Source organism: Aquarana catesbeiana, linkage group LG01 (genome assembly GCF_042186555.1).
Source record: "Aquarana catesbeiana isolate 2022-GZ linkage group LG01, ASM4218655v1, whole genome shotgun sequence".
Classification (NCBI taxonomy): domain Eukaryota; kingdom Metazoa; phylum Chordata; class Amphibia; order Anura; family Ranidae; genus Aquarana; species Aquarana catesbeiana.
Genome location: NC_133324.1, coordinates 554,713,215 through 554,725,663, shown reverse-complemented (window position 1 = coordinate 554,725,663; position 12,449 = coordinate 554,713,215). Strand labels below are relative to the sequence as shown.

At 44.6% G+C, this 12,449-nt stretch overlaps 1 protein-coding gene across 2 annotated transcripts in view; it reads right to left on the bottom strand.

Moving 5' to 3' along the window:
* KXD1 (KxDL motif containing 1) overlaps nucleotides 1-11,587 on the bottom strand; it is a 28,569-nt gene extending 16,982 nt beyond the window's left edge. The window contains exons 1-2 of one of the 2 annotated variants that reach the window (XM_073595992.1): nucleotides 11,426-11,587; nucleotides 4,978-5,087 (exon numbers count right to left, since the gene is read on the bottom strand). In XM_073595992.1, coding sequence (XP_073452093.1) covers nucleotides 4,978-5,087; nucleotides 11,426-11,572 — 257 coding nt within the window. In that variant the 5' untranslated portion in view covers nucleotides 11,573-11,587. Of the gene's footprint in view, nucleotides 1-4,977; nucleotides 5,088-5,173; nucleotides 5,472-11,425 lie in introns of those variants that run through there. The other variant, XM_073595999.1, reaches the window with a different exon arrangement.
* Between the last annotated feature and the right edge of the window lie 862 nt (nucleotides 11,588-12,449).

Genomic DNA, 12,449 nt, shown 5'->3' with positions numbered 1-12,449 from the left:
CCCAGAGCCCTCGCTTTCTCCCGATCTTGTGGAGGAAATGTGACCAACAAACGTTCTGGTGGTTGGTGAACAAACTCCAGCCTGTACCCGTTGGTCACTAGGTCCAGGACGAAGGGGCTCAGAGTGACTGCTGCCCGCTGTGGGATGAAGGCCCTCAATCTCCCTCCCACCGGGGAACACAAGTCACTGCGGCTTGGCGGGCTGTTGAGGAGGGTTAAATAGCACTCCCCCTTTACCTCTGCCTTTGTGCCCAGTCCAATGCTTTTTCGGCCTGCTGTCCTTTTCTCTAGGACTCTGTTGCCTGTTTTGGCCACGAAAAAATTTTCTGGCTGTCTGAACTCTCTTTCTCTCTGGAAACGCCTTTTTCTTATCAGCCGTGCGTTCCAGTGCCTCCTGTAGACCTGGGCCAAATAAATGATCGCCAGTTAAAGGAAGGCCACAAAGGCGCAACTTGGAGGCCGAGTCCCCTGACCAGGTCTTAAGCCAAAGGCTTCTCCTGGCCGAGTTCACTAGAGCCGAAGTCCTGGCTGACATTCTTACCGACTCAGCGGAAGAATTTGCCAAAAAACCCACTGCCTGAAATAGGAGGAGAGGAAAAGACTTTAAAATTTGCTCTCTGGAGGTACCTGCTGACAGATGTGACTGAATCTGAGTCAACCAAACCTCCAGATTTCTGGCCACACAAGTGGAAGCCAAAGCTGGTTTCAGGTTTCCAACTGCTGAGTCCCAGGCTCTGTGGAGAAGGATATCCCCCCTCTTGTCCATCGGATCCTTAAGCGTACCCATATCATCAAACGCCAGGTCCGAGTTTTTTGAAACTTTTGAAAGAGGTGCGTCTAGCTTGGGATTCTTATTCCATGGCTGCGCAGTGTCCTCATCAAAAGGAAACCTCCTTTTTAGGTTACTAGAGAAGAATGGTTTTCTCTCAGGATTATGCCATTCCAGTTTAATAGTATCAACCAAAGAACTATGAACTGGAAACACTCTTGATTTTCTCTTATGTAATCCCTTATACATAAGATCATGTTTGGATAACTGAACCTCTTCCTCTTTTAATTCAAGGGTAGTATAGATAGCCTTTAATAAGTCATCTACATCCTCAACAGATAACTTAAATCTTGAGCCTCGAGTGGATTCTCTATCTCTGGGCTCTGTATCTGACCCTGATTCTTCCAGAGAAGAACGGGTAGATCTGACCTCAGCCTCAGAGTCTTCACTCTCTGCCTGCTGCGGAGTGCTTACTGACGCCTTCAGTGAAGACGGACTCTCTGCTGGAGTCTGGAGCTTGTCAATAAGCGTTTTAAAGGAACTGAAGGTGGACGCAAGCTCATCCCTAACAGAAGTAAGCATCTTCTGGCACAAGGCAACCGGGTCATCCTTTACTAGGCCTTCTATACAGGTGCGACAAACTGCTTTGCTCCATGAGGAGCTCAATTTGTTTGCGCAAACCGCACATTTCCTTTTAAGTGGCTGCGCTTGGGCCTTGTCCTGAGTCTTGGTCTGCAAGACAAAATAAATGACCCACAATGTAATTAAAGCCACACAATCACTCCGTAACACCACGTGCAGGAGGGAGGAAATGTGTCCCCTTACACCCACTACTACAGAGGGGGGAGGGGAAGGGAACATTCACAGGGATAGTAAGGTGGTGACAGAACACCCCAGGCTTACCTGTGAGGTGCTGGTGTTGGGAACTGCATCCGCTGCCTGTGCAGGTACTGCAGGAGGATCCATTCTGCCCCTCTTGGTCATCCACAGCCTGGCTGCTTAACACCAAGAAACACCAGCAGCCAGCGTTCTCTGTTCGCGCCGTTTATGAAGACTGGAACCTCGTCTCCGGCGCCCGATGATGATGTCATATGCCCCGGAAGTAACCCTCTCCAGGCACTTCCTGTGGGCCAGCTTGGAGCGCAATAGCTCCGCCCCCTCGAACGCTGCGGCTTCCTCCATTCCTTGCTCAGATCAGCCAGGCTGTCGGCAGGGAAGGACAACCGAAGCTCAGCTGAGCTAGAGTGCAATGCACTGCGCTAGGGGCACGACCTCACACCGGTCCTGGCCCTCTCCAGGCACTGAGGACAAAGAACAGCAACACAGCCAACCTCCCCAGCGGTGTGCTGCTTCTGGCAGAGGAAGAGGTAAGTGATATGCCCCAGAAAAAAGCCATACAAAGCCCCTGCTTATAAGGCCTATGGGAGCAGGTTCCATGAACATGTTACCCCCCGTCCGGAGGAAACACAAATAACTGACATGGGCCTGGAGGACCGCCCTTTTATCTGGTGGGGGTGACGTGTTTCCTGTCCTGGTAGGAGGAGCCCAAGGTCTCATGGGCTGTCCTGGAAGACGCTTGGAGAAAAGATGTTACACCGAGTAAATAGATAGGTAACATGTCATGCTTTAAAACTGCACACGTCCGTGGAATAGCGGCATACTATGGTGCTTAAAATTCTCCATAAACAACGCTTTTACCAGGTTACCAGTTGCACAGGAAGCTTGGTGCTAGAATTATTGCTCTCGCTCTAAGATGTGTGGTACGATCACCGTTTACATATGCGTGCGGGAGTAATATATGCGTTCGCATTTGCGCGTAAGCACGGTGGGATGGGGACGATTAAAAAAAAATTTTCTTTATTATTTATTTTATACAAAAAAATAAATTTACACTTTTATTTGTACTAACTTTATTCCTATCACAAGGGATGAACAACATCCCTTGTGACAGCATGGGCCATGATAGGACCTCTTTATTATCTTTTAGACCCCAAATCTCTCCTCTGGCCTCCCGTGTGGTCGATCAGACACAGACCGGTCTGATCAGCTTTTTCCCTGACTGCTGGTGGCCAGGTAAACAAAGGGCTGGAACAGTAAGTGACAGACTATTCGTCGCTCCTGGTTTCCAGGGTTACAGAGAGGGGAATGATGTCAGTTCCTCTCTCTTGCCGCATCGCTCCCCACCTCCGCAATGGGACCGGAGAGCCCGGGAAAGCCAGCGGCAAGAGGGAGGTGGGACCCCCTTCTGCCACCCACAGAAGTGATCGAGTGGTTAATTAGCCACTCAAATCACTTCTGCAAAAAAGAGAATCGGCAGCTGCAAAGAATGATACCGTAATGATGCCGTAGGTGCAGGCAAGTGGTTAAAGCAGGTTGTAAACCACGGCTGGTTAAAAAAAACAAAATAAAAAAAAACACCTGCATCGCATACTAGCACATTATGAAATACTTGCCTTAGAACGAAGCTCTCCCACGGCGCGCTGTCACCACTGAGAGGGCTACAATCTTCTCCCGGTCTTTCTTCCGGGTTCACGCGCTCCAGCTGTGTGATTGGCCGAGCCGTGATGACGTCACTCTAGCGCATTAAAGCTAAAACTCTGAGCTAGAGCTAAAATACTCCTGCAATGAGGTCCCCCCGCACTGCAAGGGTTAAATGCTCACTATTTCTATGGGGCAAAGGCTATATTTATCTTATTCACATTTTCTGCACGGTCCAGTGCTGTCCTCTGCTTTCAGAAGCTCCATTCTGTAGGCAGTCTCTCAGCATCATCACATACTATGCTGGGCTATTTACCCCATATTGTATGTGGTGGGGCTGAATGTATGACCGCAGCCAGGAGCATGGGGAGAGGAGGCAGAGCTGGTCCCTTCGCATGGATAGAGGGGGCCTGCTTGAGTGTGAAATAATGTAAGTATTTCTCTTTATCTTAGCACCAGACATAAGCATTTAATCAAAAAGGTTGCCTCCGATGCATGGAAATCCCAACCAATGCTATCAGCCATGATTGGGTTTTCCCCTGCTAGACTTCAGAACCATCTATTCCCTCCCTTCTTTATCCCTCTTCATATGCATAAACTGATTTATTTCCCACAAAATAATGCTGCTGGCTTGACTCCCAAGAGCCCGTGTACACATTGTGGAGGAAAATGGTTGTTCGGAGATGTGATACTGAGAAGGGAAAACCTACAATAGGAGCTAATCTAGGAAGTTAGGAGTTTACTGGATTTCTAGCATAATCAACAGATATTTTTCAACAAAACATGGGGAAATTCCCAAGCATTACACAGCTGTACCAAACAGGTTTTTATTTAATTTTGCCAAAACAAACAGTTTAAAGTGGAGTTCCACCCAAAAACGGAACGCCCGCTTTACGTACTGATGACCCCCTGACATGCCACATTTGGCATGTCATTTTTTTTGGGGGGTGGGGGGGAAGCGGGTACCCAGGTTTGACAGGCACCCAGCTCCAGCTTCCTCCCCTGGCACCGCCAGAAGGAAGTTCACCTTTCCCCCTCCCTTCCTGCAATCTTCTGGGACACGTCACAGGTCCCAGAAGATTGCCCGGCCGTTCACAACGCAAAAAAATAAAAAATAAAGAAAACACCGATATGTAGCAACCATCACATCCCAATCAGCAATACAATTAAATTAAATTTCCCACTGTAGCCCCATCACAGAGCAGCAGATTTAATTGTTTTGATGAAATCGCAGATCGACTGTATTAAAATATTCAAAGTGTGTATGGTCACCATAACTCCAGTCAACGATTTTTGGTTAGGTTTGGGTAGACTGGGGAAGATTTGACATTTCTGCCAGGCCAGACTTTTTTCCTGACTTTGAACCTATTGGGGAGATTTTCCCGCACTTCATGTCCCTGTGACACTCATATGGAGGGACAAGGCATATGTGGTGTGTTTATATGTGTGACTTATTTAAAGAGATATGTCATCACTTCCTGTTCTGGCAGAAAATTATCAGAAAATCACCCAACAGGCACACAAAAAGTCATAAAAGCTGGTATAGGCTCCAACCTCTTCTACTACTCAAAACAAAAAGTTTTAGATACAGTTAGGCTGAAGTGAACCCCCACAAGTCACATATCATATTGTACTTTTACCACCACTCATCTGAGTGGAGATATCGCTGTGAACCCAAGTGAAACAAATAAAAATAATTAAAAAACAAACAAACTGTGAGTTAAGACTTACATATGCCTCTGAGCCAGAATAATCGCATTTACATCTTCTGAGTTCACCATGTTGAGAATCCTGTTACAAAATACCCCTGAAGCACTTGGTTCCATTACCTGGTCATCTGCCTGCAAAAGTAGAAAAGAATTGGGCACAACTTAATACAATTTACTTACAAGATTTTAAGTAATAACGAATGTACATATAGTAAAACCTTCAGGTCTTGTTACATAGTCTGGGTGAAAAAAGACAAGTCCATGCAGTTTAGCCTGCTGAAGACAGTGTTAAAGTTTTCCTTTCCTTCAGATTCAGCTGGTCAGCATTGGCCCCACTCTGTTTTTCCACAGGCTCCCTTCCCTTTCAGGATCTTACAGAGCAACCCTTGCCTTCACCTATCCTCCATCTAAGACTAGAAATGAATGTCGGCTGTGTGCATCAACACAAACACACAGCCCCCAAAGCCAAGGACAACAAGTCACTCTCCTGTTCCCCTCTTCTCCAAGCATAAATGGGCAGCTGCTGGAGACTGTGGTGTCCCTTGTGACCTGGTAGTCATGCAACATGAAAGTTAGGGAAGTGGTAATCGTGTGATCTAGAGCTAGAAGCATTGAGCAGTAAAAAAAAAAAAACTATGTGTTTGTGTACTTAGATTCAGACTGGATTAGAATACATTCATTTAAAAAAGCGAAAGTGTAGTGTTTAATACTAGAGCCAGAGAGTGTAAAAAGCATGACAAATGTGGTAGCAATTCTCTCTAAACGTATTGTACTTCAAACTACTGCTAAAATAACCTGTATCCCAAATTCAAACCACTGTCACAAAGGAGCAGGGAGATAGACAACCCTATGTAAGCTCCAACTGGACATCTGGCTTTCCACTGGGCTTTTAATCCTTACAATGGCTGAATGGGGTGGCTGTGCAGTAAATGGATGGTGACCATGTCTTACTGGTTGGCTGGCTTTAAAGTGAACCTGATGATCTGCCCTGTATGGACAAAGCATAGGTTTAGTTTACAGTTAACCACTTCAGCCCCAGAAGGTTTTACTCCATTCACGACCAGGCCATTTTTTGCGATACAGCAACACGTTACTTTAACTGAAAATTGTGCGGTCATGCAATGCTGTACCCAAATAAAATAGATGTCCTTTTTTCCCACAAATAGAGCTTTCTTTTGGGAGGCATTTAAACATTTCTGCGGTTTTATTTTTTGCGCTATAAACAAAAAAGATCAACAATTTAAAAAAAAAAAAAAAAAAAAACCCACAATATTTTTTACTTTCTGCTATAATACATATCCAATAAAAACATTGAAAAAAATCGAATTTCTTCATCAATTTAGGCCAATATGTATTCTGCTACATATGTTTGGTAAAAAAATCCCAATAAGCGTATATTGATTGGTTTGCGCAAAAGTTATCGCGTCTACAAATGATGAAAATTTCATAACAATATCCTATTTTAATAGTAATGTCGGTAATCAGCAATTATTAGCGGGACTGCAACATTGCGGCAAACAAAATTGGACACCTGACACTTTTTTGGGAACCAGTGCTAAAAAAATGCACTATTACTATACTAATGACACTGGCAGGGAAGGGGCTAACACCAGGGGCAAAGGTGTGTCCCTAGCGGGTGCTAACCATGTGCTCTGACTGGGAGAACTCAGAGATCTGTGTTCCAGCTTAGCAGAAACACAAAATCTCTATGTTCTCCCCTGTCAGAACGGTGATCTGTCTTGTTTACATAGGCAGAACACAGTTTTGCCTCTCTGGGGAACGATCGCGGGTGGCTGGTGAACATCACATCCGCCAGACCCGCTGATTGCCTAACCCTCTGTCCAATCAGCACGCACGACCCCAAAGTGGCGTACAGGTACGTCGTTTCGCGCAGCCGGGCCGCCTTGCCGCAGTAAATGTACAGAAGGTCCGGAAGTGGTTAACCTCCAGTCTCCCCAACACAAAAAAACCCCACAACTATGAAGAAGGTATACTGTTAGATAGGTCTTCTGGCTGGTCTGGTGACCTCAATTTTTATAATAGGCACTTATTATTATGGGGCTATCAATTTACATATATATTGTATATTCACATCAGTCTCTGCCCTTAATGAGCTTACAATCGAAGGTCCCTAACTCACATTCATACATACACATCATAAGGCCAATTTAGACAAGATCCAATTAATCTACCAGCATTTCTTTGGAGTGTGGGAGTGTGGGAGATAACCGGATACCTGGAAGAAATCCATGCAGGCACAAGGAGAACATGCAACCTCCACATCTTAATGGGGGTTAATGAATTGACATGTAGGCACAGTTCATGCAATAGTACTGTGAGCCCAGGCTGGCATTATGATGCAGGCCCAGGGTGTGTGTACATGACAGCCAAGCTCTCATGAAGTGGACTGAATGATGCTGGCTGTCATTCAACCTTGGAGAGGAGTACCATCAGCAGAAGTAGCAGGCCCCTTGACATTGATGTAAAATGAATGCACGGGCAAGGCAAAGGCCTATAATGTTTTATAAAAGACATGAATGGTTAATTTAAAAAATACTCAAACCCAACTCCTCTTGTGCCAAAACAAACTCATGTTACCCCAAATGCCAGCAATAGTACAATGCAAAGCTAAATATATTAACAAAGTCCACCAGTACAAACATGACAATATGATACAGAGTAAATGCAACATAATGCCAAGGAAGCCAACCTTTCGTTATCATTCCCACATTCTCTAACTGAAACTAGTACAGAGACTGCCAAACTATTTACAGTACTTTTTTGGAGCTTCTGTCTTCCTCTGGTTAATGGCTGGGTGCTGTTCTTGGACTGAGCTGGAATTGGGCACAAGGGTGAGTTTGATCTGTGTGCAGGCTCTCTGTCACCTATGTCTGAATGCAGATCCCGCACTCCACCTGCTGTGGCTGGAACTCCTGGAAACATGAGGAATCTTAAAAACTAGGTGGTTCCTATCCTAACTTAGTTTAAAAAGCAGTGAGGGGAAAAAAAAAAGAAGCTTAGAAATAGCTAAGGCTCTGTTCAGATCTGAGCGATCCAAATCACGGGCAGAATTGCCGCGACTCTGCCCGTAATTCAAAATCGCCGCAAATCGCGAGAGGCCCGTGCGATCCCCGTCACTTACAATGGCACCCTGATCGTGGCAAGATTTTGCCACGTTGGCCATTCAACTAATCACGGTAAAATCAGAATCGCGGGACACCCGTCACCCAAAAGAAGTTCTTGTACTGTTCTGTTTCTGCGATTTTACCGTTATTCATTGGACAATAACGGCAAAAATCGCTCTGCGATCAGGGTGCCATTGGAAGTGACGGGGATCGCATGGGCGTTCCGCGATTTGACGCTATTTCGAATTGCACCAATTCCGCCCGAGATTCGAATCGCTCAGGTGTAAACGAAGCTTAAAGGCTAATGTTTAGAGCTGTTTAAAATAAATCTCTCTCACTCTAAATTGAGATCATAACATTGTGCAACAAATAAGACAGAAGTGGCTTTAACGTGGTGTTAAACCAACCCAAAACCAAAAACAGATTTTGCCTTTTGGGATAAAGGTTTTATATAAATACATAAAAGCTGATCATTTTAATCACCCCTGCTAGTGTTAAATGGTTTGTCTCAGCCATGTAAACGGATACAGCCATCATATCTAGGAATTGGTAAACTGTAATATAATAAATGTTTGATTTTAGGTTTATTACTGCTTTAAGCAAGGTTTACATCTATACATTTTAACTTGCCGCCTTTGGTGTGTTTTGTAGAAAATGCAAAAAAAACAAAAAAAAAAAAAAAAAAAGTGTCCGGCAAATAAATTACACTTCAACTAATTCAAAAGCATTGGGATGTGAATGGCCCCCAACCACCTTTAAAAACAGAACTATAGGCAAAAGTTTTTTTGTTTTCCCATTAGAGTAAGGGATGGTTATAACCCTGGTCACATTTATTTTTTTCACCATCCGTGTCTCATTGCAGAGATTAAGGGAAATCCTTACAAATAAAGGGAATTTTTTTGGGGACCCCCAGCTCACCAGAACTAGTGTCACTATTGGAAGATTTCCCATCTATTACTTTTCTGGGGACAACCCAAATTTGGGACTTTCTTTTACTTTCAATGATAATGGTAAACAGGACAAACAGAGAGGATGGATCTCCTTAACCACTTCCGGACCGCCCACCGTCATTTTAGGTGATGACTTTGAAGGAGGATATCGTTGTTATGGCAGCAGCTAGCTGCCATAACCCCGGTATACTCTTCTTCAGCGGGCGGTCTGCTACAAGATAAAAGTGGTCTATGCGGCAGGATTTGTCGCGAGATCACTTTTATCGGCGGCGGGAGAGGGGCCTTCCACCACTTACCAGGGCCGTCGGTAGCGGTGGAGGCGATCGCGTCTGTCCCCTTGCTGGGTATGGAGACGAGTGAGGGGAAGATGGCCCCCACCCGTCTCCATATCACTGCAGGGCGGAAGCGACGTCAAAACGTCCCTTCTGCCATAGCTCTTAAAAGGACCTTTTTTTTTTTTTTTCCATTTTTTTAAATGACAATTTTTTTTTTTTTAAATTGCATTTTAATGTAAATATGAGATACATTTTTAAACGTGCCCCGTCCCAACAAGCTCACGTGCAGAAGCAAACGTATATGTGAGTAGCGCCCGCATATGAAAACGGTGTTCAAACCACACATGTGAGGTATCACTATGATCGGTAGAGCGAGAGCAATAATTCTAGCCCTATACCTCCTCTGTAACCCAAAACTTGCAACCTGTAGAATTTTTTAAACGTCGCCTATGGAGATTTTTGAGTTTGACGCCATTCCACGAGCGGGCGCAATTTTGAAGCATGACATGTTCGGTATCAATTTACTCGGCGTAACATTATCTTTCACAATATAAAAAAAACTTTACTGTTGTCTTAATTCTTAATTCAAAAAAGTGTATTTTTTCCACAAAAAAAAAAAAAGTGTGCTTGTAAGACCGCTGCGCAAATACAGTGTGACAGAAAGCATTTCAACGACCGCCATTTTATTCTCTAGGGTGTTAGAAAAAAAAATGTGTAATGTTTGGGGGTTCTAAGTAATTTTCTAGCAAAAAAAAAACCTGTTTTTAACTTGTAAACAACAAATCTCAGAAAGAGGTTCGGTCTTGGTTAAGTGGTTAATGAGAGCACAGATAGCAATAAAAACTGACAGGGGTTCGAATCCCTCTCCACTCTATCCAAAGTTATAAAGTTGAAGTTTAGGTATGGCAATTTTTAGTTACATTGGTCCAAGCTGGACTAATGGAAGTATGTAAGTGCCGTACCTGCAGGAACCCTATGGCAACTGGAAATCACTGTAGTAGGCACAATAAGATGAACTGCATATGTTATGCTGTGTGAATGTAGCCTTACAGACTTGCTGAACACAAGCTAATCTGACATCAATAAATGACTGCTTAAATTATTTCATTATCTTGAACTATCACCCAAATCATCCTCTTCACTCATCCCAAGACCTGTTCCCTAGTAGACATGAGCCCAGGTGCATTCAGAATCAGCGTAGTTCAGTGCACTATCAAGCGATTATCTGTAATAAGCCATTCATCTGCAGTCAAGGCACCCCCTGCCCAGCACATATATGTGCTTGTTGTATTTGAAAATGTGTGCAACTAAACCCTGTTTTTTTAATGTGAATTGTTAGACAGGATCAGTTTGGTTTGTTTGCAGGCTGGCTGCTAAGTGTGCTGGGATTTTTTTTTTTGTGATGTGCATTGCCCTTCCTTGTGCACCTTACAGCAAAAGCTCGTTCTAAATTGGGGTGGTTGCCATCTTACTGTATACCTTGTATATGTTCGGCTGCAAGGCAAGCAATGCCCCCTCCACAGATGACTGGACGTCTGGTGCGCTCCACCACCTTGATTCTGAAGAGCACCTGAGCTTTCTACTCTCTAGTACTTCTCCAGAGCCTCTCCCAACCTCTGGAACTCCTCACACCAATCCCTGAAAACTCATCTCCTCGGGGGAGGCCTACCCCTTCCCCACCTAAACTGTGGGTCTGCTTTCTCTATCAGCTCCCCCAATTAATTAATTATCTATGGTACCACTTTCCCCTCCCTTTTAGATTGTAAGCTCTTAGACATGGGGCTCGCCTAATCCTCTTGTATTAAATTGCAGCGTAACTGTACGGTCTCCTTTCATATTGTAAAGTGCTGAGCAAACTGTTGGCACTATATAAATTGAGTATATTAGTTTTTAAAGGGGCTTAGAATGAAGTGTGCCACTTTAAATAGAGATTAGGAGTTGATGGTAAATGAGGAGAACATTAAGACACACAGAGCCCTTTACAGACACTTTGACCAGGGTGTAGAATAAGCACACTACAGAAAGACACTTCCTGATTTTACAATGGGGAGATGCTATGAGAAGCCCCGACCCCTCAGGTGAGCTGACACGCCGCCCCCACAGCAGGCACACCAGATTACCGAGTTAGGCTGGCTCCCATGGGACTCGGGGACATCCTTGCTCATTTTCAGCTGCTTTTCCCCACCATGCAGCAGCCACCGGCAATCTTCTTGCACTTCCTGGTTTCCCATGTAAAGAGAGGTCTCATTGGCTGGCTCGTGCTGCATTCAGATTGGGCGATCCCTGCTAGTCCCGCCCACTGACTCGGCTCCGTCAGCTCCAGTGTAAACAAACGGAGGCGCTCTGCCTCCTCCTCTGTAACCTCAGGGTATGGAGCAAGGCATGCTGGTGTTACCTGACAATAATAATTATCCTTATAATGTTACATGCTGGGATTGGCCCTTTGGCTTTCGATAGACTGGGATATTAAAGTGGTAATAAACTCCCATTGTACACTTGCAGACCTCCCAATATTTTGAGACGGGAATGAGGGACGCTTACTAGCAAATGTATGTAGGCATAGGACACGCCCCTGTCACGCCCCCTTAAAGGAGACTTAACCAAAAAAATAAAGGTTAATTAAATCCACAAGGGCTTTTTTTTTACCACTACTATTCCTTTATATTGGCTTTTAAAATTTACAAATGCACCAATTTAGAAATTGGATGAAAGGTTTAGCACTGGGAAACACTTTTTGAAAGATAAATAGTGCATTTTATATACTATAGATATCAGTAGGGTTGCCACCTGTTCGGGATTCACCCGGACAGTTCGGGTTTTAAGTCACATGTGTCCAGGTTTCAGGCAGACTGAAACCCGGACACATTATTCAGACCGGGCTTTGGCTCCCCAAGTAACCAAAATATTCACACTGTGGGCGGCTGTCTGGGGGCAGGTTCGGCATCACTGAGGGGGCAGCAAGAGCAATTGGGACACACCCACTATTCACCACGACACGCTATGCGCACCACATTATTATTCTACTTGGGGCACCCAAAGGTGTCCCAGGTCGCTAAAGTGTTCGGGTTTGGCTTGAAGAAAAGGTGGCAACCCTAGATATCAGACCAAAATGAGGGACAAATGAGGAAGAATGAGGGACAGAGG